General features: G+C 26.4%; 1 protein-coding gene across 13 annotated transcripts in view; it reads right to left on the bottom strand.

Moving 5' to 3' along the window:
• LOC101235988 (regulator of G-protein signaling 12) overlaps nt 1-25,546 on the bottom strand; it is a 58,359-nt gene that overhangs the window by 15,440 nt on the left and 17,373 nt on the right. For 3 of the 13 annotated variants that reach the window (XM_065792746.1, XM_065792749.1, XM_065792745.1), the window contains 12 exons: nt 16,098-16,346; nt 15,949-16,008; nt 15,322-15,381; nt 13,503-13,761; nt 9,743-9,770; nt 3,883-3,992; nt 3,716-3,802; nt 3,488-3,634; nt 3,295-3,408; nt 3,162-3,216; nt 2,706-2,756; nt 1,928-2,001 (listed from right to left, as the gene is read on the bottom strand). In XM_065792746.1, coding sequence (XP_065648818.1) covers nt 1,928-2,001; nt 2,706-2,756; nt 3,162-3,216; nt 3,295-3,408; nt 3,488-3,634; nt 3,716-3,802; nt 3,883-3,992; nt 9,743-9,770; nt 13,503-13,761; nt 15,322-15,381; nt 15,949-16,008; nt 16,098-16,346 — 1,294 coding nt within the window. Of the gene's footprint in view, nt 1-1,927; nt 2,002-2,705; nt 2,757-3,161; nt 3,217-3,294; nt 3,409-3,487; nt 3,635-3,715; nt 3,803-3,882; nt 3,993-9,742; nt 9,771-13,502; nt 13,762-15,321; nt 15,382-15,948; nt 16,009-16,097; nt 16,347-20,093; nt 21,202-25,546 lie in introns of those variants that run through there. The other 10 variants (XM_065792750.1, XM_065792747.1, XM_065792738.1 and 7 more) reach the window with 9 other exon arrangements.

Raw genomic sequence — 25,546 nt, 5'->3', positions numbered from 1 at the left:
TATTTTTATTTTTTTTAATAAAATGTTTTTATTTTTATTTTTTTTAATAAAATGTTTTTATTTTTATTTTTTTTACTGTAAATCATGCGCGGAGTGTTGCTACATCGACTATCTTATAGCCTGACTTGCAAGGGAGTGCTGCTACATCGACTGACAAATAGCCTGACCCGCAAGGGAGTGCTGCTACATCGACTGAGGGTTTGGTTGGGGCAGGCAGTCTATCATTATTCAAAAAAAAAAATTCCAGTCTTGCATTTTAATTTTTACTTTTTGTCAACAAAATATGGAGAAAACTTTCGGACAACATGTCTCTAAATTAATTTAGATATTTAGATACTCAATATCTAAATATCTAAATTAATTTCAAAATGAAACCATTATTTCTTTAAATTCTATTTTATTATAGGTAATCAGTGGTCTGTATTCGGTCTGGAATATCCATATTAATTTAGAGACCTTCATTTGAACCATAATGAAGGTCTCTAAAAAGTTACTGCCTCCTTTCTTTGTGCCCCTATCTACTATAAGACCAGATCAAGGAGAGGACAACCAACCATACCTTTCTTTTCATTAAGAAATGATTTATAATTAGTTTCACCCTTCACATAGGCCAGTTGGCAGATTAGAGGGACACTGGTTTCTAGTAACACATTTAACCGTTGATAGTTGAAAAATAAGGTTGTTAAAAAAAGCTGGCATTTTTGTTTTAACAAGATTATAATGTTTGCATTTTCAGATAGTTGGGTCTAATGGTCTTATATACTGTTAATCTTAGATCAAAACAAAGTGTCATAAAAATTTACAAACATCTCAAAATGGCTGAAAATTGGACTTTTTAAGTAAGTAGACATTTTGCCTTTAGATATATTTGAGTTCTAAACTACAACAAGTGCCTATATTTTGCCCATTTATTGCAGACAGTAGTAGCTAATCAGAAAACTTATCGATAAAGACTTGTGAATGAATAATGCTACAGTTAGTTTCATTTTGACATATTTTAGCAATTTTAGGATTTTTTCCAAAGTTGAGGAGGTCATAATTTTTTTCTAATTTAACACAAGTTAATAAAAATCAATTTTTTAAAGAGAGAACTATCCAGAAAATAGTTCAAGAAAAAATGAGACATTTGTTGAAAGTGAGAAAAAAGTTATACAGCTTTAAAGTAGTCTGTTTTGACCACTTGCAAATCAAGGGGGGCCACTGGGTCATGTTTCTAAGGCTTATTATTCTTATTAGAGATGGTAACCCACAAAGTTTTCTTTAAATTGGTTGAAATATAATGATTTGACCCATATGCATATACATTTATTTATATATATGCCTATTTATTTATATAAATATATATACATATTTATATATATTCCAAAGAGGATATAGATCAGCATTTGCTTCCTAGTTTTGCTTATATCTTTTTCAGATAAAAAAGATTGCTTCCCAATGACAAACACATAGTCGACTAGCTGCACTTCTTTGCGGCAGCAGGCTATAAGATTGTCTATGTTTGTACTGAAGCCCCCGGAACATGCTATTTCAGTGTGCTTATCTAAACATGCTTTTATAAAGTGCTTATCTGAACATGTTTTTATAGTTGTGTGTGTCTCTCTCTCTTTCTATATATATATATATATATATATATATATATATATATATATATATATATATATATATATATATATATATATATATATATATATATATATATATATATATATATATCTGTGTGTGTGTGTGTGTGTGTGTGTGTGTGTGTGTGTGTGTGTGTGTGTGTGTGTGTGTGTGTGTGTGAAAACAAAAAAATATATATGTATATATACAAATAAATAAATATATATATATACACACACACATTTCAGAACATACTTAGATTAGCACTCTGTTATACTTAAATAGGGAGTGTGTGTCCTTTAACACCTATCCTAAAAGATACCTGAAAATCTTTTATATTACTTGGAGATGCGCCAATAGTATTGTGTCCAATAATACTTGTTGAAAATGATCTCTCTAAAATAAACAATAAAAATATTTGTTGAAAATGATCTCTTAAAAGAAAATGAAAAACTGAAAAAGTAAAATTTTGTATAAAAACAAAACAATTCAAAATTTTAAAAGTGTGTTTATGTATATAAGTATGTATGTATGTATGTATGTATGTATGTATGTATGTATGTATGTATGTATGTATGTATGTATGTATGTATGTGTGTATGTATGTATGAATGTATTTTGTCACATTTCGTGCAAGGCTAAGTTTGCATTTGTATATACATTTGTTTGTGTGTATATATATAACTCTATGATAGCATATATATATACTATATATATATATATATACATTCATTGACTTTTTTAGATTACTTTATTCCATACAGTATTTAAAAAAGAAAAAAACAAAGATTAATGGAAAAAAAAATTGCTACCCCAACCAAAACCCTTAGTTAATCTAGTGACACTCGTTGCATGTTTTACTTAGGCAGTCAATGTATGTACTGAAGCCTCCAGCAGCAGGCTATTTCAGTAAGACATCAGACAGTTCATCTAAACATGCAATACAAGTTATAAATTGAAACAATCAAGTTAATACCTAAAAATAACTATTCTTTATAAAGTACATATTAAAAACTTAAAGCTAACAATTAAAAAAGTAAATCTTATGAATGTAAAATGTATATTCTTATGAATGGGCAGCTCATATATAAAATACATACCTTTATGAATAGCAGCTCTAGAACTTTTTAGCTCCGGTGATTTCACTTTACCTAAAAGGAAGAGGCTTCATTGTTTCAAAGTTAATTTAACAGAACATATTAATTTTTATTTTTACAGCTGCTTACTTTAATAGCATTTTTAAAATACTGGTTTTTAAAATCATAAAATTTGATAAAGAATGTGAACTCCTCATAACTTAAGTGTGTATTAAAAAAGAAATTTTTTAAACATATTGCAAGTAAAAAAATATCAGAACATCTAATTGTATAAAATAACATAATAATAATTAATATATAGAAATTTAATCAAATTTAATATTTACAATTTTAAAAAAATTAACTGTTTAAACTTAATAATTTCATTGATTAATGGCTTTCTTTGTATTTATTTAGTTTTATAATAGATAGGCTTTACTATACTTTTGATATATACTGTGTGTATCTTAAAAAACATACCGGTTCTGAAATTTACAACATTATTCTTTTCTTCTTGTTCAAATGATTGATTTAACTATATGATATAAAATCAAGCAATTAAATTTATAATCTTATATAAAAAAAAACTATGATGTGAATTTTAAAACACTACCTTTTTCAAATTTTCTTTACTTGAGTTGTCAGCGTTATAGCGATTAACACGCTCCTTGAACCAATCAGATTTTATGAATCTAGGATAGCTATCAAATTTCATGAGTTGAAAAACCTAAAAAAATTAATAATAATATAAAAAAATAAGTAAAAAAATTATAAACCTTATGTTAATCATAAAGTCTCAAACTTACTTGCTGTTGAGGAATAACAAAAAGATCAGTGTTTGGTGAGTCTAATTGCTGTTCCACTCTCTTGCATATGCTGAGATTAACATTCACAAGAAAAGGTGCTTTTGGAGATAAGTAATTATCAAATATTTCCTTAGCACATTCTTTTATCTAAACAAAAATGCGTACAAAGAAAAAAAGAATAATAATAAAATACAATCTTAATTTTATTTTAGCATTTACAAGACTCACCTTGTTTATGTCTTTAAGCTTTAAAAAATCATTACAAGCTTTCCAAAACATTAAATTTTCTTCGCTAAACTCTTTTTTCAGAAATTCCTAAATGCAATAGAGATAAAAAGTCAACAATTTGTTCAAAGAATTTAATTACAAGAAATAAATTTTACAAAATAAATAACCTGAAAGCATTTTACACCATCAATATCAGCAAGCAATGATTCAAATGAGCATGACCACAGCTCCACTTTCTTGTTATGAACATTCTTTTCTTTCTCTGGTGATTTTACTGCTATAAATATGTAAATCAAATAGGAATAATTTTTTTTGCAGTATAATTAAAAAACAATTTTAAATCAGTAATTTGTGGTATTTATCAGTTGGTTGTGTATGAAAGGTTTTTTTGTGAAGTTAGCAAGACTGCAACCAGAACGATGCTAAAACTGCAATTTTGTGCAGTTTTGTGCAACTTTGTGGAAGAATGATTTAATGAATAAATGCTAGTTTAAATTTAACACTTGTTGGAAAAAAATATTTAAAAACCTATTTTTATGCATATATAAAAACTTTTTATAGCTTTTTATTATAACAGTGAATAACCTGCATAATCTGTCTTCTCATTTATTCTTGATAAATTACTTTTTTGAGGACTCATAGAATAACTGTTTTGGACTTTATTCTGCATGGATTTATGATTTCTTCTTAATTTTGGTGAGTTTGTTGGTGTGTAATCATCACTCCATCGATTGACACTGGAAATAAAACATTCACCAAATTCTGCACAGGATTCAGCATATTTAATTTCAGCACGAATTTCTTTTAAAAGTTTTTCAAACTCAGCTTGAATAATAGTCTCATCTATATAACCAGTACTATTAATAATTCTAGGTGATTGTTGTCTCATAGTTAAAACAAAGTTGGTTAAAATTTATTAAATCTTTTTTTTTTTTTTTTTTTTGTAACTGTATTTAGATGGATTAAATTACTTTTTAAAAATAACTTCATTATGTTTAATCACATGTTAATGCCTCATGCCAGTATTATTAAATGCCAATATCATCCAATGCCAGTATTGCACAACAACACTTAAAAAATATTTGATTATCTAAAAAATATTTTCAGAGATTTTAAACTCTCAGATTTTTTAAACTCTGATTTTAAACTTAACAACCTTTTTATTAAACTATGGGGAAATATTTAAATTATTATAAAGTTGTTTAATCATTAAATCCTACATTAAAGCATTTTAAAATCTTTTTTTAATAAGAAAAAACATCTTTATAAGACGCCAATTCGTTAAAGAGTAAATACTGAGAACTTTACTTATATGTTCAAAATCTAATTTAGTTTAAGCGAGAACAAAACGTATTCGCATACAAACTTTCCCTAGATAAACCGTATTGAGCACAACTTTAAACTTGAGATCAACAGATTAAAATTTTTTTTAACTAGTTAAAGAATCGACACAATAAATAACAAAAATGTTTCGTTGCTGTTTTCCACGCTAGATGTATTTAAGAAACATAACATTGTTACTTTCGGTAGGATGATCCGTTCAACTATTGTAAGTTCCACTTGCGTTTTTAAGACTGCATTTTAAATCGCAATCATGCAGCTTTAATGCATCTCGAAAAGCTCACGAATTAATAATGTAAATTTTAACAAAACAAGGAGGAAAAACTAATTGAAATGACAAGTATTACGTAAAATCGTTTCAAAATAATAATAATACAAAATAATACCGCATTAAATTTTAAAATTTCTCTAACCACACATTATTCCTAATATTAAATATCTCATTTAACCATACAGTTGAACGTTAGTAATTGTCGATCAAATAGATTTTATAAAAATATTGTTGCAATTAAGAAGTCATATAGAAAGTTTCTATTTAATTTTTCCTCACTAAAAACTTCATCAATAATTTCTTCGTTAAACAAACAAATAACAATTTTTAAAAAACAATCTTTAGAACTTGTTACTTTTTCGCGTTTTCGTGAAAAAGTAACAAGTTCTAAAAAATTATAAATGTTACGCAAGCGGTACATAATTTATTTAAGCACTCAAGATAAAAATTATTTCATAGTAAAACCAGACGATGCATTCATCATCACGAAAAATCTTTTAAAATATTAAAATGCTTTATGAACAATGATTAAATAAATTTTAGAAATGAGTAAAACCTTGTAAGAGAAAAAAATAATTACTTTCTCATTGCGTTTTTTATAAAACAAACATTTTCGAAATATTTTTTATAAACCAATTAACTAAAACATACGCGCAATTACTTTCCCATTTCGCTTTTCAAAAAACCTTTTCGAATATTTTTTTAATGAACTTTTAACCAATTTTAAAACAATCAACCAAAAGCGTATTCGCAATTAGTTATTTTTATTACATTCTCAAAACAATATGGTAACGCAGTTATCGTAACTTATCTGTTAATATTGTCACAAGATCATGACAGTATAAACGACAACGTATTTTTAATAAATGTCATATATATTTAAAGCGGAAAATAACGTTGCACTATGTTTTCCCTTTATATCCATTTCCCTCACTAAAAAATAAGGTATTCCTTTTTTTTCTTTTTTTTTATTTCTAAATAGGATTTAATAGAATTATTTATCGGTTCTTGATTTAGAAAAAGTATTAAGATATAAATGCTTTTTCATATTAGAGATTTCCCTTTATTTTTAAATATTAAGTTTAATTGGAACTACGTTAAAAAAAACTATTGATAAATAAGTCGAAATAAAGAGTCGAAAATGATTAATTAGCTTTTTAATTAAGCCTTTTAAATAAATTTGTATAGAAAGATAATACTCAAAAATATAACGGGAACTTTTAGAAAGCTTGCTAAATGCGTACTATAGGCAATATAATTCTTTACCATTATATTAATTCCTAAAAACTTTTTTAAATTTTGAACATATTTAAAGTAAACTTATGATATAATATGAAATCACTTAACTTTAATTAATTATGTTGTTTGATTTTTTTCCTTAAATAATTATAGCATAACTATTGCGTAGTTCGTTATTGTGATTCTTTCGTACTTGTTAAAGGTGGTTCCTATAGGAAAAAAATTAAATCTTTCATTAAACTTACTAGGTTATATTTTTTTAATTCCTTAGATTTAATACACTTAGACTAAATCTTTTATCCAAAAAAAAATATATATCGGTATAGTCGGATCTGCTCTTGCAGCCAACCTTCAACCAGTGCCGGTTTTAGCACTACCAGCGCCCTGGGCGAGATTTCTACGGCACCCCTAGCTCAATTTAACCCCATTCAAAAAAAAGGCAAAGGGTAAAATAACCAATTAGTTTCGCCCCTTTATATTCGGCGCCCTGGGCCATCGCCCAACCAGGCCCTACCCTAACGCCGCCACTGCCTTCAACCATTGTCACACCATCGTAATGTTGCTTCTCTTTCTCTTTTCTATAAATACTATAATGGACGCTGTTCTAAAGAGCTAGCGTCTCTTGTGCCATCTATTAAAATTCATTCTTGCGTTACTCGTCATTTAATTAGGTTTCATCCTTTTACTGTGACTGTTTCTAAGTGCTCCAAACATTCTCATTTGTCTAGTTTTTTTCATTGAACATCAGTTCTTTGGATTTGCTCCCTTCATCTTGTTTTCCTGATTCATATAATTTGCAATCTTTTAAGTCGTCTGTTAATCGTTATCTTGCTTTATTAACTTTATCTTTTCTCTTCCAGTAACTTCCAACTCTAATAGTGGTTGCTTGCAGCCTTTTTGGAAGTGAGGATGTTTTAATATACATACATACATACATACATACATACATACATACATACATACATACATATATGTATTATTAAATTTTATATGGTCATAATTTTTAAAAGCTAAAATATTTTAGCTTTTAAAAATTATGACCATATAAAATTTAAACCCCCCTCAATTTGAAGGAGTTATAAATTTTATATGGTCATTATTTTTGAACGCTGAAAGGTAATACTACGTAACTTAAAATTTATCGATGAATATATGTCTAGTTGAGAACAGTACAAAAAATATTTCATTAACTTGTTGCTCTCACGTTTGGGGCAGGGGGTACAAAATTTGGGGCTTTTTTTTTCCATCGCAATTTTTTGCAAAGCATCCTTATTTGACATAAGTATAAACATATAAATGTTTGGCGTTTGCTCCATGTCTTGAAGTTAGCTATCTCAAAGACCAAAAAAAGCTGGTTCTGGCTCTGATATATATATATATATATATATATATATATATATATATATATATACACACATATATATATATATATATACATATATATATATATATATATATATATATATATATACACACATATATATACACACACACATATATATATATATATATATATATATATATATATATATATATATATATATATATATATTAAGGTGGTTCTAAAAACAACTTTTTCTGAAAATGACTGCTGGCACCCCCTGAATATGTTGTATATAATTAAAAAAATGCTAGATTTAAGAAATTTTTGAATAAAAAATATTTTAAGGGGTTGCTACCGACCCTCGAACATTATATAGGTCCCTAATATTATTAAAAAAAAAGTTTTTCAAAATTATGTCATGTTGGGTCTCAAACGAAGCCAAATCATATACAAATTTCAAAAATAATATTCATTTTATAAAAAAAACATAGATAAAAAAAAATTATAATCGAAAAATCTTGTTATATTCCCTATTTTTCATTTTTAGTTAAAAAACGTAACTTTTTGTTTACTAAAATCTAAAATAAAAATTTAATTATAAAATGATTAATATTTTTAAAATTTTTATATAATTTCCCTTCATTTGAGACCCAACATGACATAATTTTGAAAAACTTTTTTTTTAATAATATTAGGGACCTATATAATGTTCGAGGGTCGGTAGCAACCCCTTAAAATATTTTTTATTCAAAAATTTCTTAAATCTAGCATTTTTTTAATTATATACAAAATTTTCAGGCGGTGCCAGCAGTCATTTTCAGAAAAGTTGTTTTCAGAACCACCTTAATGTACATATATATATATATATATATATATATATATATATATATATATATATATATATATATATATATATATATATATATATATATATATATATTTAATAAACAAACTTTTTGTAACAGCAACAGTTCTTGAGGTCATAAATAAGGGGGCTTCTTCTAGTTTTTGGCGCATAATTTCTTTTATGGTTATTAACATATTAAATAAACCTTGAGTTGAAGTTATTAACATATAATATAAATTAACATATTAACATAGGCGCATTTGCCGTGAAGCAAATACAGGCAACTGCCCCTGGGTGACAATCAAAAAGGGGCGCCTAATTTTCCACTTTCTCTGAAACATTTTCTCAGACATTTTTTTAATCACGTATTCAGAATTTTGAATTTATTTGAGTTTTTTAAAACTATTCCTATGTTTCGTTTAAAATAAACAACGAAGGTTTTAACCAACAATAGATATGAGTGTGTTTAAGCGAAAACTCACGTTACATAACTTAATTATCGTTACTTTGCGTAACAGAAAGTATTTGTGTTTATAACTACTTTTACAGTGAATTATAGCTTCTTATTGAATAAATAAATTATTAAAATAAAACAGATAATTAATTTTTACTGTAGATATGTATGGCTTTAATTTCTATTAAGAATTATGGGGCAACAACTGTTCATTAGGGATGTAACTTTTTGGTACCTCCAGTTTCATATATAAAAAACAGATGAACTTTGGTTTTAAAGTAACTGAAAAGTCATTGGTTTTATTTAATTTTTGAAAAAGTTCACCCACCATGACCCTTGATTACACACTGGTTCACATATATCAGTTAAATTTTTTTTTCTTTAAAAGTATATCAACTTGAATCTCAAAAGAACCAGAATTATATTCAGATAGTATATTTAAACTACTTTACTAATCAAGTCATGAATTATGAAAACTTTTCTATTAAATCGATTAAAACAGAATATAGTTTAAAAAAATCAAAAATGTACAAATTAAAAAAAAAACTTACAATGTTTAGGATTAGTTGGAGGAGTGCCCTAAAAACATTTACATATTATAAGAAAATATTTATATATCAAATATAAAACTTCTAGTACACTAGGACAAAAACATCCTTACTATGGTAAAGATGTTTTCGTTAATCTTTTAAATAGTTAAAAAAAAAAAAAAAAAGATTTGTACTTAAACGCGTTGAGGGTACATTTTAAAAGCATTCACCTCATGTTTGTGAGGTAATTAATTTTTAAATGTTCTTGTTTTTAAAATGCTTTACCTTAGTGTACCAAAATGCTCACAAATACCAGGTAAAAAATACTTTTTTCAAAAAATACACAGAAAACAGCACTTTAGTATAGTAAAGTAAATAGTAATATAGAACTGTATATAACTCCAAGGTATGCTAATAAGGGTAGGGAAAATAAATTATTGATATAAAAACCATAGGGGTTATTTTTTTTTTTTTTTATTGCATGTTAAATGGCTCATTAGTAGAAGTGTTTGCATGAACAGTAACAAAAACCGATTGATAGTAGATATAACTAGACAAGTTTTCAGTAATTTAGCGTAAAAAGTAACACAAGATTACTTGTGGTGCAATAAATTTTAAAAAATATGCTTAAAAAATTTGTTGAAATTAGAAAAAGTAAAATATTTTTAAATTTCAAAACATTCAGATTAGTAATTAAAAAATTTTTTAACAACAAATTTAAATGTTTAAATTATTCAAACAAAATCGTCAAAAATAATCCAACCATTATGTAAAGTTTGGCATAAGCTTTAATCTATTTAATGTATACGTTTATTAAGTGTTGATTAATGGTTTATAATTTGACTATTATAAATAAATATTGAAAATGTTTAGCCGACACTTAATTAACGTATAATTAAAAGATTTGAAATGTACGCTTCAATACTTTTTAGGTATACGTTTATTAAAAGTCTATTCAACGTTTACAAAATTGAAATAATATTTCAATATTTCATTTCGTTTATAATATTGACTAACATATTATGTTAATCAATATTGTAAACGTTTAATCGACGTTTAATCAACGTAGAAATTAATAGGTTAATAATGTACACTTTAATGATCCTAATGTATACGTTTATTAAACGTTTACTAAACGTTTAGAATAATGACTTATGTTAGTCAATATTCTAAATATTTTAAATCAACGTTTAATTAACGTATATATTAAAAAGCTTAAAATGTTGATACAAATTAACCTTCTATTTTCGGCCAATAATTGGTCGCTAACGTTTTATCCATTTTTCGACCTATTTCAAATAAATATTGACCTATTCTAGACGTCTCTGTGTTTTACTTTAAATGCCAATGCATTTAAAGAATCTTAATTCTACTTAATAGAATGATAAAAATACATTTCACAAAACTAGATATGTGTATACTTGTTTGTTAACTTGATTGTTAACATAGCATAAAAGATCATCCCATTACAGTATAGAAATAATATTAAAATTAATTTGGTAGTGGTGTGGAGGTTATGCGTTCGTTTCGTAAAGGGGAGGTTTTGAGTTTGGTCTTCGCCACGTCCCTGGTAGTACTACACTCAACTTGTTTCTCTGCGTAACAGCCTTGTTTGTCAAGGTTCATGGTTCAGAGTTTAAGATTGAGAGAGGGTTGTAACCACAATGAAAAAAAATGAAAAAAACTAGTCTTCTCAACTATAGTAACCCCCTCCCCCGCCTTGGGGAGGTGCATAAAAAATAGTGCCAAAACTTTTGCCATTGGAAAAATAGTTTTCAGGTACCTTTATATGGTTTTTTCTTGAAATTTCTAATTACTTAATAAGCTAGTATTTTAAGTCTAATTTTTTAAAAACAATATTTTTCAAACAACCGAAAAATTTTGATATTTTAGGATATTTTAGTTATATTTATGGCACTTTTTTTTAAATTTTTAAAAAAAGTTTTAATTATACATTTATACATTTTTGTTTTTTAATGGAAAAGTAATCAGTTCAAAATAATATTCAAATAAAAAAAAATTGCTTTTTGGCTCTTTAAAATGCAAAAAATGTGCAGCCCACAAATAAAGTATTTTTAGCTTTTAAACCCCACCAATGACGTTCTAAAAAAAATACTTTTGAAATTTTAAATTGTTCTGTATTTAAAGAGGCTCTCTTCAAATTAATAGTAAACGATAACTTTTGAAATATACTGTTATATAAGTACATATGTATTAGCATAAAATTATTTGAATTGATAATTTTGCAAATGTGCATTTATAAATTTGCAAAAGTGATAAATTTGCAAAAAGGGGGGCATTTGCACCCCTAAATATAATATTATGTTATAGACATTATTATTTTCAAAAAAATAATGAAAAGACTATGTTTTATGTCATTTGAAACAGATATATTTATGTGTTGCGTTTCCACGCGTGCAAATTAATGAAGAAAAAAAATTATACAAAATTGTACAGTTTTTAAATAAATTGTATTGTCTTATAAAGTTTGCAAAAACACTTAAAAATTTACTGTGGACACCTAAGAAAACAACAATAGCTTTTAGCACATTCACAAAAACAACAAGTTCACATTCAACACGAAAATATATTAGTATATGAATGAAGAATGCGTGGCAGCACGCCAAACACTTCAATGTACTAAAACCACTTAAAGTAAACTCAACACTGTGAAATGAGAAAAGTGCAAAAATAAAACTTTAAAAATTACAAAGTAAACGATATTTGAACACTCTTGTTAACAATATCAAAAAATGATATTGCCCTTATTTAAAAAACTCGATATCATCTCAATGGTTAAAGATAACAGAAATACTTTTTTGAAACCTTTTTGATACTTTTAAATCGTGTTAAAATATCGAAACGATTTGAAATAGCATGTCTGCGTTCGATAAAACGCGCTTAATAGTTTTTAAAATACTTTTTCAATATTCTTTAGAATTGTATTTAAGTAAATCATAACAAAAAAAAATAAAGATGATTTCAATAGAAAGTTTATCGAATACTTTACAATGCAAGTAAATATATATATGTTATAACAAAGGTTTCTTTGAATATTTTTTCTCTTTCTTTGCGTTAAACCAAGATAAGAATGAATGAACAAGATATTTTAGTTACGGAATAGAGTTTTGATTAGGTGTAACCGAAACATCACAAACGAGCAAATAAAAATTCGTATTACTCAATTTCGTTTATAAATATTTTCTTTATTTATTTTTAAAAATCTAAGATTTCGTAGGATTTTACTTCTTCTGAAAAGTTTAAAAGTAATTAAAAGTTGTTACAACTTCTTTCAACTTTTTCAAAAACTTGAAACCATTTTAAAAAGATAAAATTAGTTTCCGCAAGATGAAAAAATTCAAAAAAAGTCAGCAGGTATGCAAGTTTTTGATACGAAAAAACAAACAAACACAAGAAGATAGCCTCAAACTTATTATATAATAGATTATAAATTCATGTTTGAAAAACTTAAAATAACTGAATTATACTAAAATGAAGCAGAATATTTTTAATACTTAAAATCGCTTTCAAAATATTATCGGAATAAAACTCAAAAGCAATCAAAATATAAAATAAATTTCTACTTTTAAATGCTAAATACAAGAATTCAAAATAAAAGTTAAAAAACGCATAACTTTTATCTCGATTAATTGAACAAACTTGAACAAACATGAACAAATTTAAAAATATTTAAAAAGCTTGTTCAACTTTTTAAACGCATCAAACCTGAGCAAAAGGGTAACAATAAAGACCAAAAGCATGCACACAAAAAAAGTTTCACCTTTCTGCTGCTAATATCCGAGAAACTTTCAGTTGAATTGTCTGAAACCATGCTATCGCTAGAACTACGTTCTTTTTTGATGTCAGAAGAAACCTGTTCTTTGCATTTTTCAGTACTGTTGAATAAACCGAACAACTTTTTATTTTCTTGATTTTTTATATTTGAGCCTTTCTGCTCTGACGAAATGATTTTAGTAAACCCAAAAGATTTGGTTGCGCAAGAAATTTTTCTCGGTACTGGTGGTTTTTTATACTCCATTCTATATTAAGACAAAAGTATTTTTAAGAAGTTAGCAAGTGAAAATTTATACACTCAATATAAACTTGAACAATAATCTTTTAAAAACAATGATTTAAAAATGTTTTACTAGACTTTATTGCGATTTCGCTCACACATATAAACACAATTTAAGTGTTTCGATATAAATATACGCATAAACATTTATAATTATCACACAATACACAAATTAGATAAGAAAAATATTTTTGATGTTTATGATTTAAATCGCAATCAGAAATAAAACTGAGATGGAAAAGGAAGAAAAACGATGGTTAACAATTGAAATTAAATGAACAAGTTGTACTGAAAACACCTAATGAATTTCTTTATATTTTAAAAATGGAATCTAATGTGTGACAGTGATTTATTTTGTTTCTCTTCCCACCTTCTAAATTTATTTTTTGTCATGTTTTTATTCGGCAGAGAATAAAAATAGTTTCAATAGGAATTTAATGTAAAAAATCTTTATCAAAACGAGAAATCCATTAAGAAGGATTTATCTTAAATCTATGACGATAATACATCATAATAAGTCTTGTAATTGTTTATTTGTTGTTGGTTATCTTTCTTCTATAGTTTTATATATTGATGTTTATTGCCCAATAAATGATTTTTAGACCTTCTTTTTACGATTTTACGTTTAAATTATTCATCCGTTGTTATTTAAGATTTTGACTATATAGGTTTTATTGAAGTTCATTATGTTGAAGTTAATTATGGAAATTAAAAATTTTCACAATATTCAAATGACATTTGGATTTTTAAAAATCTAACTGTTTATAAACAAAAACTTTAATTTTGCATGATTAAAATATTTGATGAATTATATATTAAAAGTTTACAAGTTAATTTAATGAAGTATAGTTTACTTTAAAGATATATTTTTAACATACAATTTTTAAAAATCTACAGTTTTAATTCATTATTATAAAATTAATAGTGCATTAACGTGAAATAATTGATTTTAAAGTTTAATATAAAATAAGTTTTAAAGTTAATTTGTCTTATTTTAAAGTACCTCGGAGCTTGCCAAAGTAGCAAATCATGCCAGTTTGTAGAATCAGCCATCTCATATAGATGCTAAATTCAAATTTTTTAAAAAAAGTTTAATGTTAGATTCATGTTCGGAAAGAAAACGTCAGTAGAACACGAACAATACAAAAAATAATTTATTTATTTTTAAAATGTATAAATTAAACAAAAAACATCTAAAATGACACTCTAGTCGGTCTAAAATGAATGCAACTCAGATATGCGTTTAAACTCCCGCTTAGAACGAGTCCGATATATTAATTTTCGAATGTTTTTTATAAACACAAAAAAATGAGATAAATATTAAATCAATTAAACGTTTTTAAAACTTTTTCAATTATTTAATAAAGTTACAGTTCGTAAAATGATATCATAAACACTCTGCGTTCCATATCAGTATTTTAAATTTAATAATAAAGATAATCTAAATAATAATTTATATTGAAAAATAAATCCATTTGTGACAACAAAAAAAAATATTAATAAAAAAGATCCGCTTTATTCTGACCTTTTTGAAGGAAACAACTTTTTTGAAAATTCATTTCCTTTTATCCAGCTAATATTTTTCCTGGAGAAAAAAAAGCAATAGTGTTTAAGTAAAAATCTATTCAATGTTATTGTGAAATTTTTAAACTACCTTTAATATTGAAAAGCGTATTCTCCAAAAACCTCAAACAATTCATTTATTAGTAATTTGCATTGAAGTTGGATACGCAACGGCAAACCGTGTGTTTAAATAGATCGCCAAATATTTATAATTAATCAAAAGATGTTTTACAACGTTTTTTGTTCCACGATTTGAAATGTAAAGGCAGAAAAAAAAAAACTACATGCAAACAAAACATGATAATTGTTTCTTTTTGTTATTCTTTTTTTTTTAAAGTAGCTCTCAGCTGAGTCTGTTCATATATATAAATATAAGTGGAAAATTTAAATATTTTAAAATTATTAATTTTTTTTTTTAATTTTCATCATTTTTATTTTTTCATTAAATTTCATCTTCATTTACTCCTTTATTCTGTAAACTTCAATTTATAATTTTTTTTATTCAATTTTTTCATCTCTATGTTTCTTTTTTAAATTTAACTGAATAACAGAGACTTTTTATATCTCTTTAAGCTAAATAATTTCTTACTCTCCACCTATTTCAAGTAATGAATGCACATTTTTTTGCATGGGATAGTCCGCAGTAAGGCTAAAAGAATAAAAAATAAAAATAATATTTAGTTTGAAAATGTTGGTTTTATTTTTTTTAATAAAAACTTTCATAAGTAAAACACATGCCTAATTTTTTGAGAATAATTATTGTTTTGTTGGATTTCCTTTATCAAGCACAACTTTTCATCTTCATTTATTCCTTGAAGAGAGCATGGTGGACTAACCATAAGCTTTTGAGTATTTCGAGATGGACTGTTGAGTGAACTTTTTTGAATTTTTTCTAAAGTGTTATATATTACATCTTCTTCAGGTGTAGAAAGAAACTCATCGGTTGAAGCAAAGCAGAATGATTGAACTCCTTTGCGAACATTTTTCCTAATTTGTTATTAAATGTATTTAATATATATTAATTTATAATTTTATTTATTTAATATTTACTATTATTGACATTTAATTTATACTAATTTGATGTGCTTCTGTTGTATTTAAATAACAAGAGAATGTTTTTTATAATCATACTTATGGGTACATAAACTTATTTTTAGATTGCGGGGTAAAGTTGTGCAGGAATGATGGAGGGCATATCCAGAGATCTGTTAGGGTTCATTTAATGGGTTGCATATTACTTTTTTTGGAAAAGGGTTTATCAGGTTTCAGATGATTGTGATTTTATAAAGGTAACTATACAATGTTGCATTGACTGATGGTTTAGGTAAGCAGTACTTAATGTAAAGGACATTTATCTCAACAACAAAAAAAATCATTTTTCTTCTTCTAAATCACCATTTTAAAAATGTAAGTGAGCAAATAAATTGATACTTTGACACACTAAAAACACAATTACACACACACACACACACACACACACACACACACACACACACACACACACACACACACACACACACACAGATATATATATATATATATATATATATATATATATATATATATATATATATATATATATATGTTTTTTAATTGAAAAATGGGGCAGATCCAGCATTTTTTGATGACTGACTTTCAGATATGGAACAAACTCCAAACGTGTTTATACTAATGTCAAATGGGGAAAAAATAGAAGATTGGAGTCTGGGAGTAAGAAAGCCCTAAAATTTTGACCAAAACTATCCTAAACATGAGAACAACAAGTTGATAAAATATTTTTGTAACTATTTAAAATAAATTTATATTCATCAATAAATTTTAAGTTTTATACAATAATCTCTTTGGTATTCGAAAGCTTTGACCTTATAAAATTAGTAACCCCTCGAATTGAGGGGGGCTCAAACTTGATATAATCATAACTTTTTGAACGCTACAAGAATATTGCATGAAATTTAGAATTTATTGATCAATATAAACTTATTTTAAATTAGTAAAAAAATTTTATCTAATTGTTGCTCTCATGTTTAAGGAAGTTGTGGCCAAAATTTTAGGGCTTTTTTCTTACCAGGCTCCAATTATCATAATATTTTGCAAAGAGTCCTTATTTGACATAAGTATATATATATATATAAATGTTTGGAGTTTATTCCATGTCTGGAAGTTAGCTATTTCAAATATCAAAAAATGCTGGATCTGTTCCTGTGTGTATATATATATATATATATATATATATATATATATATATATATATATATATATATATGTAAATTATGTTAGTGTATATTACAAATAGCGTGCTCAATGTTCTTAAAGAACAGAGCAATAGTTAATTAGTAAAAAACACTTATGCCAACCACAAACAATCGTTTAAACACAAAAAATATTCAAAAGAGACTATGCTGTCAAAATATATTTGGGATTTAAAAGAAAAAAATAAAAATTTTAATTTACAATGGTCTATTCTAAAATCTGCCCCTGCCTATAATAACATTTCCAAAAAATGTATGCTATGTTTGCAAGAAAAATTTGAAATAATTACTCATTTAAATCAAGAAAATTTATTAAATAAAAAATCTGAATTAATTTCTAAATGTAGGCACGAAAATAAATACCTCTTAAAAAATTATAAAAACAAATGACCAAATTAAACTATCCCCATTCCAAAGAACATTATTTCATAATTACTTTCTGTAACTTCCCATTAACAAAAAAATATAGTAATTAAAAATTTTTTATAATAATTTATATCTTCCTGAAAAATATTTTTTTCTATAAATTGAATTTTTTTTGAGATTTAGTAACTCTCCCTGATGATCCAGCAATGGTGAAACTTCAAGTCGAAGATAAAAGTTAGATAAGTGTTTTTTACTAATTAATTATATATATAAAAATACATATATATATATATATATATATATATATATATATATATATATATATATATATATATATATATATATAAATTGTTGCATTTAGGAATATGGAAGGTAAAAAATGATTCTTTTGCCAACAAGTACATCACTTTTAATTACTTTTGACTTTCATCCAACATTTCTGTGTTGTCAGAAAGTTAAAACCATTAATTTAATTAAAATTAATCATTTTTTTAAAAAACCACAAAAACGCAAATTTAATTGACCAGAATGTTTTTAAAATATTCTGAATGTTTTTAAAACATTCTGAATGATTTTAATAATATAAACAATGCTTTTATTTTTATTTCTTTTCATAAAATGTTTTTATTTTTATTACTGTAAATCATGCGCTGAGTGTTGCTACATCGACTATCTTATAGCATGACTCGCAAGGGAGTGCTGCAACATTGACTGAGGGTTTGGTTGGAGCATGCAGCCTTCCAGTTTTGCATTTTAATTTTTTTTGTGTCAACAAAATACGGAAAAACTTTCTGACAACCAGTTAGGAGATATATGTAAATATATATATATATATATATATATATACATATATATATATATATATATATATATATATATATATATATATATATATATATATATACACGTATATATACAATTAAACAGTGCTGTGGCTAGAGGTTCCAAGCCCCCCTCCTCTCAAAAAAAAAGTCTGTAATCTGGGCCTAAAATGTTTATAATTATGTATATATATATATATATATATATATATATATATATATATATATATATATATATATATATATATATATATATATATATATATATATAAAATTTCCTCAATTTCTGCAAAACTTTGCTCTTCAATCTTAAAATATGTTAAAGCACCCATAAACGCAATAATGAAAAAAATACCCTCTTATTGCTAGGTACAAAACTGCAATATCACATATTATTAGAACAGAAGCATATCAAATATTGTTAACAATACTGTAAATAATGAGATATTAAATAGAAGACTTAAGTAGATAATATATAACAAGCAAACATGTTAACAAGCTTAATGAGGTTACAAATAACAATGCTATAGTTGAACAAAGTTTTAGCCAATAAAGACTAAAGTCAAAGTTAGACAAGTATAAGTAAAAAATAACATAAAAAACTTAAATTTCTAGCTGTATAAACCAAACTTTTAAATGTTATTTTAACAAATAATGTACATATATTTAACGGACACCATTAAATATAGATGCATTATTCATTATCATGGTTTTTATGACTAAAATATTTATAAAAATTGCATGTTTTATGTTTTCCCTAAAAGTTGTTCAGTAAATGAGTCTTTAATTCTAATTAGATTTTGCATTATATCATTCTATGCAAAAAGGTTGTTAGTCACCTTGCAATGCTATCCTATGTAGAAAGATCGTTAGTCACTTTACTATGCTACCCTATGAAAACGGTTGCAAGTCACCTAACCTCAAAAATTATTATTTTTGATTAATATTATGGAATATTTGGAATACTTTTTCATATTTAAATCACATTTCTGGTGTAAAGTTTATATATTAAAAATCTGATTTTTTTAATGTTACCATGACTACTACTTTTGGGGCATATTAGTTCCCTCTTTCTTTTTCCAAGTAAAAAATCTGTATGAAATAAATTGTTAATAATTTTCTTGGATATTTAAACAACTTATTTTTTAAAGACAAAACAGCTGTGCATACAAGGTGATATTTTGGTTAATAGGATTTTACTTTTAATATAATTTAAAAAAAACGTCTACTTTATTTTATAATATCCAATATTATTCAATAAACTATCAGTATAAATTAAAAATTAAAGAAACTTCTACCTTTCTTTAAAAAATGCATTCAACTCTTGTAATACATATGAAGGGGAAGGAGGAAATTCTTGACACCCATCAAATTTTAAACTAGGTGTACATGCAATTTTAAACACATCAGCAAATTCTTTATGATCTGAATGAACAGAGAGCTTACTTTCTACCATAAATACATGGCACGCATACAAACAAACTATTTTGGATTTGACAAACTTTTTAATACTGTTTAATGAAGTTGTAAGTGAGTGGTCTAATAAAGAGTTTTGTGTAACAAAACTAAAAAAGCGTTTGTCTTCTGCATATATATTACTAAAAATAATTGTTCGCAATGGGTATGTAACTATTTCATTTCCAAATGGGTTTATCAATTTGATACCCATTTTTGAAATTTGAAGGTGTACTAATACAGGTTTATTGTTAAGTTTTTTTTTAATTTTAGATATGCAGTCATTTATTGTAGAATCACTAGAAGTTTTTAAATTTATATCATGCGGAATATCAACTGAACAATAATAAAGGAGTGCAACATTATAGATTGGGGGATAATAAATAGAAACAGGCTGACTAGGAGATCTTTTTAGAGATGACTTTGTAGAAATATTTTCAAAGCAATAGTGAACATCATTTTCTGTGATTTCTGAATGTTGAACATTTGCTTTTCTTTCTTCGCAATAGCTATTAGAGACAACAGTTGAACAATCTTTACTATTTTTTTCAAGAGTATAATTTTTTTTATTTTTTCCATGATCACTTAAATGCGTTATATCTAATACCTGTTGGTTAAAGCCATGCAATAAAAAATCCTTTGAGACACTATAAAACGTACGCACTTTAATTAAGATGTGAGGTTGCTCATTGCATAAGATAGTTTTTACAACATCATTGTGTTTGAATTGGCTAACATCAATCGAGTTTATTTCTAAAATTTCATCTCCAGATTTTAAGCCAGCATCAAAAGCAGGAGTATTTTGATTAACACAACTGATGATACATGGAAACTGATTTGATATTATAAAGCCTAATCCTTTTTTACTTCTTTTTAAATTTACTGTCCGAATAATTGTTGATGCCATTGCAATCCTTTTTCAGTTTTTTTTTTATAACACTAATTTTTAACATAATCATGCGAAACTAATACCTTTGCAAAAATATAAAAAGGCATGAGATTTTTTTCCAAGTTTGAGATGCCAGTTACAAAAACAATTAACTTTCCTTTTCTTAGAAGATATCCAGAGTTTAATTTTTTTTTTTTAAAACGTACTTAGCCGGTTTTTTTTTAAACGTAGATGCCGGTAGAGTTTAAAGAGAACTCATCTATATAAGTATTGTATATTTTTAAATGCGTTGTTGACTATTGTCAAAAACAGTTGTTTTAAAATAATATTTGCGCGCCTAATAAAGTAATTCCGACGTCATTCGGTCACTTTTTTTTAAATTTAATTTTGGACAAGCATGATTCGATAAAACCGTAGTCATAATAACAGATGTTTTATGACTACAATAAAGCTGCGTTTATTAAAGGACACGAGTAAGTTATCAATAGCTTTAACGGTTATTGTTTTGATGAAAATTAAAAATTTATTTTGACATTTAATAAATCAGTCCAGTCAAACATATAATTACTGAGAATTATTTGTTAAAAGATAAAATTTGGCATTGAAAGAAGAGCTGACGCATGAATAAATGACGTTCAAGCCGTTATGTTGAGGTTGATTTATCTTTTGATTTTGGCTTAATATAGTTATGACGTATTAAATTATGCGAAATAAACTGTGCGTTTTAAACGGTATCGTTACTGCTATTTCTTTAACATGTTGTATCACATTTCAACCCGTACTTTATCTCATTTGGCTACCGACTATTTATGAAAAGAGCTATGGCTTGTGTAGAACGTAAATCTCCATCTACATGTGCTGCTGAGTAATAAAGTAATGTGTTTTTATATATTATCATGCAACCTAATAATAGGAAATCATAAATGAAGTAAATGGAAAGTAAACAAATAATTTAATACATTAAACTGCACAGTTTAATGCATTATATTGTTAGTGTGATCTCTGGAAAAATACAAAGGTTTTGCGATTTAATAAAAAAAATGTATACGCTTCTTGAGCGAAACTAAAAAGTACATTTTTTATACTTATTTGTTTATGAGGTATTTAATTTTGAAACATTCAAACACAATTAAAAACTTTTGAAAAAATAATTTATTTTAAGCGATATTTAACTTGATAGTTACTAATAAAATATTATTTTACACATATTTTGTTAAAAAATGGTGTTTCTACTAAAAGAAGATAAGCATTAAATATTCGAATTAAACATTTCACGCAAGTTTTAAGTTATATATTACATTTCTCAGCAGTCTGAAAACTTATTGAAAGTGGAAAATAATGAATAATCTAGACAGGTTTAAAACTTGTTTTTCATTTACTTGATCCTCATATAAAAAACACAATCTTTGTCATACTAACGTTTAAATTCAGTGTCAATTCGGTTTGAGTGTAAGGGGGTATTTATATGGATAAAAACCCTCACGCCTCATCGGGATAAAAAACTACCGAGATCTCGCCTCTCCTTTAACACTCAAACATTGCGTTAAGGGAGAAACCCCCTCTAATTTTAAAATCAATTTTTAGAAAAAAAAAAGTTTGTCAGATCAATAGCATATATAAAAAAAATAAGAAAAAAGTACAAAAAAAAAATTAAATGGTAACATGTTGCTATGGAAACCATAAAAAATTACCAAAAAACAGCAAAAACAGGTTTCACGCCGGCCAATATTGTGGGCAGAGAGCAAAACAACCCAAGTTGAACTTTTTATATGGTGTTTATATAGAGTAGAAGAGTGTTTTAAGTTGAACAGAATTTTTTTGCAAATATAAAATTAGGTATTTTGAAGTCAAAGTTCAATATTCAATAATATGGTACTAAAATAGCGTAAACAGCAGATGTAAAAAAAAAAAAAAAAAAAACTATTCAACTTAAAACACTCTATACCAGTTAATAAACAACCACTGAAAATTTTAGAAATGGCTTTTGAACGGCTGGCGAGCAATGTTGGCCGGCGTCTTAAATACTTCATACTGAGAAAAAAACAAATTAATAATTTTTTTTATTAAATAACACCAAAAAATGTATAAAAAAGCAATCATTAACCTCATTAAATCTAAAAAACAGTATTTAAAATCCTCCTGGTTCATAAGTTATACCCTCTTTCTCAAATATTATGTTCATTGGAAGACCTGGACCCGGTTTGTAAGTGTTGGTTTTATTTGCTTTATAAAAGTTGAACTTGCACCAACTATTGATGCCGGTAGGACAGTAAGGAAAGTGCAAGTTATTTGTTTTGGAAGATGCAACATAAAATAATGAAGCCAATATGATTGCCTTCATACCTGCTAAGTTTCCAGCATTTTGCCTAATTGCAACACCAAAGAAATTTTGCAGACGATCGATTACAGCATCTGTAAAACAACCACGCCCACCAAGACCTTTTTCTCTTTTCTTTAAATTTCGTAGTCGTGTACCAACACGTTTTTGATAGTGTCCCACACATTCTAACTTATTAACTTGAATGCCAGGGTAAGTATCTATGACATTAATGAAACTTTTACTGTCCCCGTCTCCTAAAAAATTCACATATCGCAGTTTGTACTTACCAATAGATCTTAAAAACACTCGTTTTGCACCAGTGGTCTCCATACCGCTTGCAGATCCTTTGTAATTGTTTTTACAAATGTGAGAGTTCCTCCATTGGGCATAGGCTGTAGGGTTTGTTTTTAAAAGATCTTTCTTTACAAAGCAACCTTTGCAGAACCTGCACATTGGTTCGACATCCAAAACTTTTCCAGTGTCCATTGATAATGCAGAAAAGACATCGTTTAATGACGAAAAGCCTCTTCTCTGCCAAGTACCATCACAAGACACACCAATATCAAAAACTTCATCATTAGCAACATGTTTACGCAATTCTCCTATTTTCACAGCTAACTTATCATAATTATTTGGAGTCATTGGTTGTCGCATATTCATTAAAGTGGTGAATATTTTTATACCAGAATGTCTCTGTCCAAGTGCACGCATTGCGTATACTGTTCTACAATTAATATCATATCATCTGTTACATTGTTTTGAAGTATAAAACTCATTTTCATAATTGCAGTTACAGCACTTGATAAGTAACTTTGAGGCAAGTCTTTTTTTGTCTTGCATTTTTTCGGACAATGACAAGGATGAACACTCGCCACATTGAGGGCATGCTAAAGCACTAAATATGTCAGATAATATAGAGCAATCTATAATCCTATATCCAGATATTTTCATTCTTGTAAAAGCTCTGGAACATTCAATTGGCTTTACCTTCTTTGCAGATACAGATGTGGAAAATAAATTTAATCCAGATTCGTTATTTACAGAGTTATAATTAACAGTTGTATTATTTGAATCAATCAAAATTGTTACAGAAGGATTATCATTTAACTCCATTTCAATATTTTCTTTGTCAAGACTGTTAAATTTCTTCCCTAAGAAACCTCTCCTCCTTTTTTTAATTATTGTTCTTGATTTTATAAAACACGCTTTACTCATTTTTTAAAAAAATTAAGAAAATTGACAACTTTAAAAGCTTCAAAATAACAGAAAGCTGTAATCTGACTTGATAAACCAGACTTTTTTCGCTCGCTGGATAAGTAAAGAAGCCAAACCAAGCATTTTACTGCAGCTATTTAAAAATACACATAAGTTATTAGGATTTTTAATAAGGTGCTACACCGTTGCTATGGGCGTTGCTATGGTATAAATTTTAAGGTACCTAAAAAAAAGCTAAACTTGAAGGATTTAATGGTTAAAATCAGTAAACAAACAAATAATTTTGAATTCTGCGTACATTAAAATGCATAAATAAATAAAAATATTTTTTATAAAATTTGGGTAAATTTAGAGGGGTTTCCCCCTTAATACGTAAAATTATTCACCCCGCCTTGGCGAGATGTCGTCTTTAACCTACTGCACAGTGGGACATAGGGTGGCCAAGATTGAAATTATTTATATTTTTTTACGATTTTTTATATGGTGGGTTCGTTTGCTAAGACCTTCAAGATGAAAATGTAAAAGCATCAAATTTTTAAAAATATCAATAACGAGATATTTAGTTACAAAGTGAAATTTTTTGTCAAAACGGCGATCCAAAAGAAATTTTGTGGGTAATGTTTCGACCGATTTATATAGAAATAATTGTTATATTTTCTCAGACATATATATATATATATTGATTGAAAAGCCATTGAGGCTAGTTTTAGATAATTTTAAGTTAAAAAATATATTGAATGTAGTCGTGAAAGTAGGTCTAAAATATGAAAAAATATCGCAAAATAATAGGGTTCTTTAACTTTAGGGGAGCAGAAAAACTAATTTACAATTCTTTACAAGATGGTCTCAGCATTTGTTGATGCTAAATTTGC

Source organism: Hydra vulgaris, chromosome 03, assembly GCF_038396675.1.
Source record: "Hydra vulgaris chromosome 03, alternate assembly HydraT2T_AEP".
Lineage (NCBI taxonomy): Eukaryota > Metazoa > Cnidaria > Hydrozoa > Anthoathecata > Hydridae > Hydra > Hydra vulgaris.
Note: the sequence above shows the minus strand (reverse complement) of the source record. Positions and strands in the feature narration are given on the sequence as shown.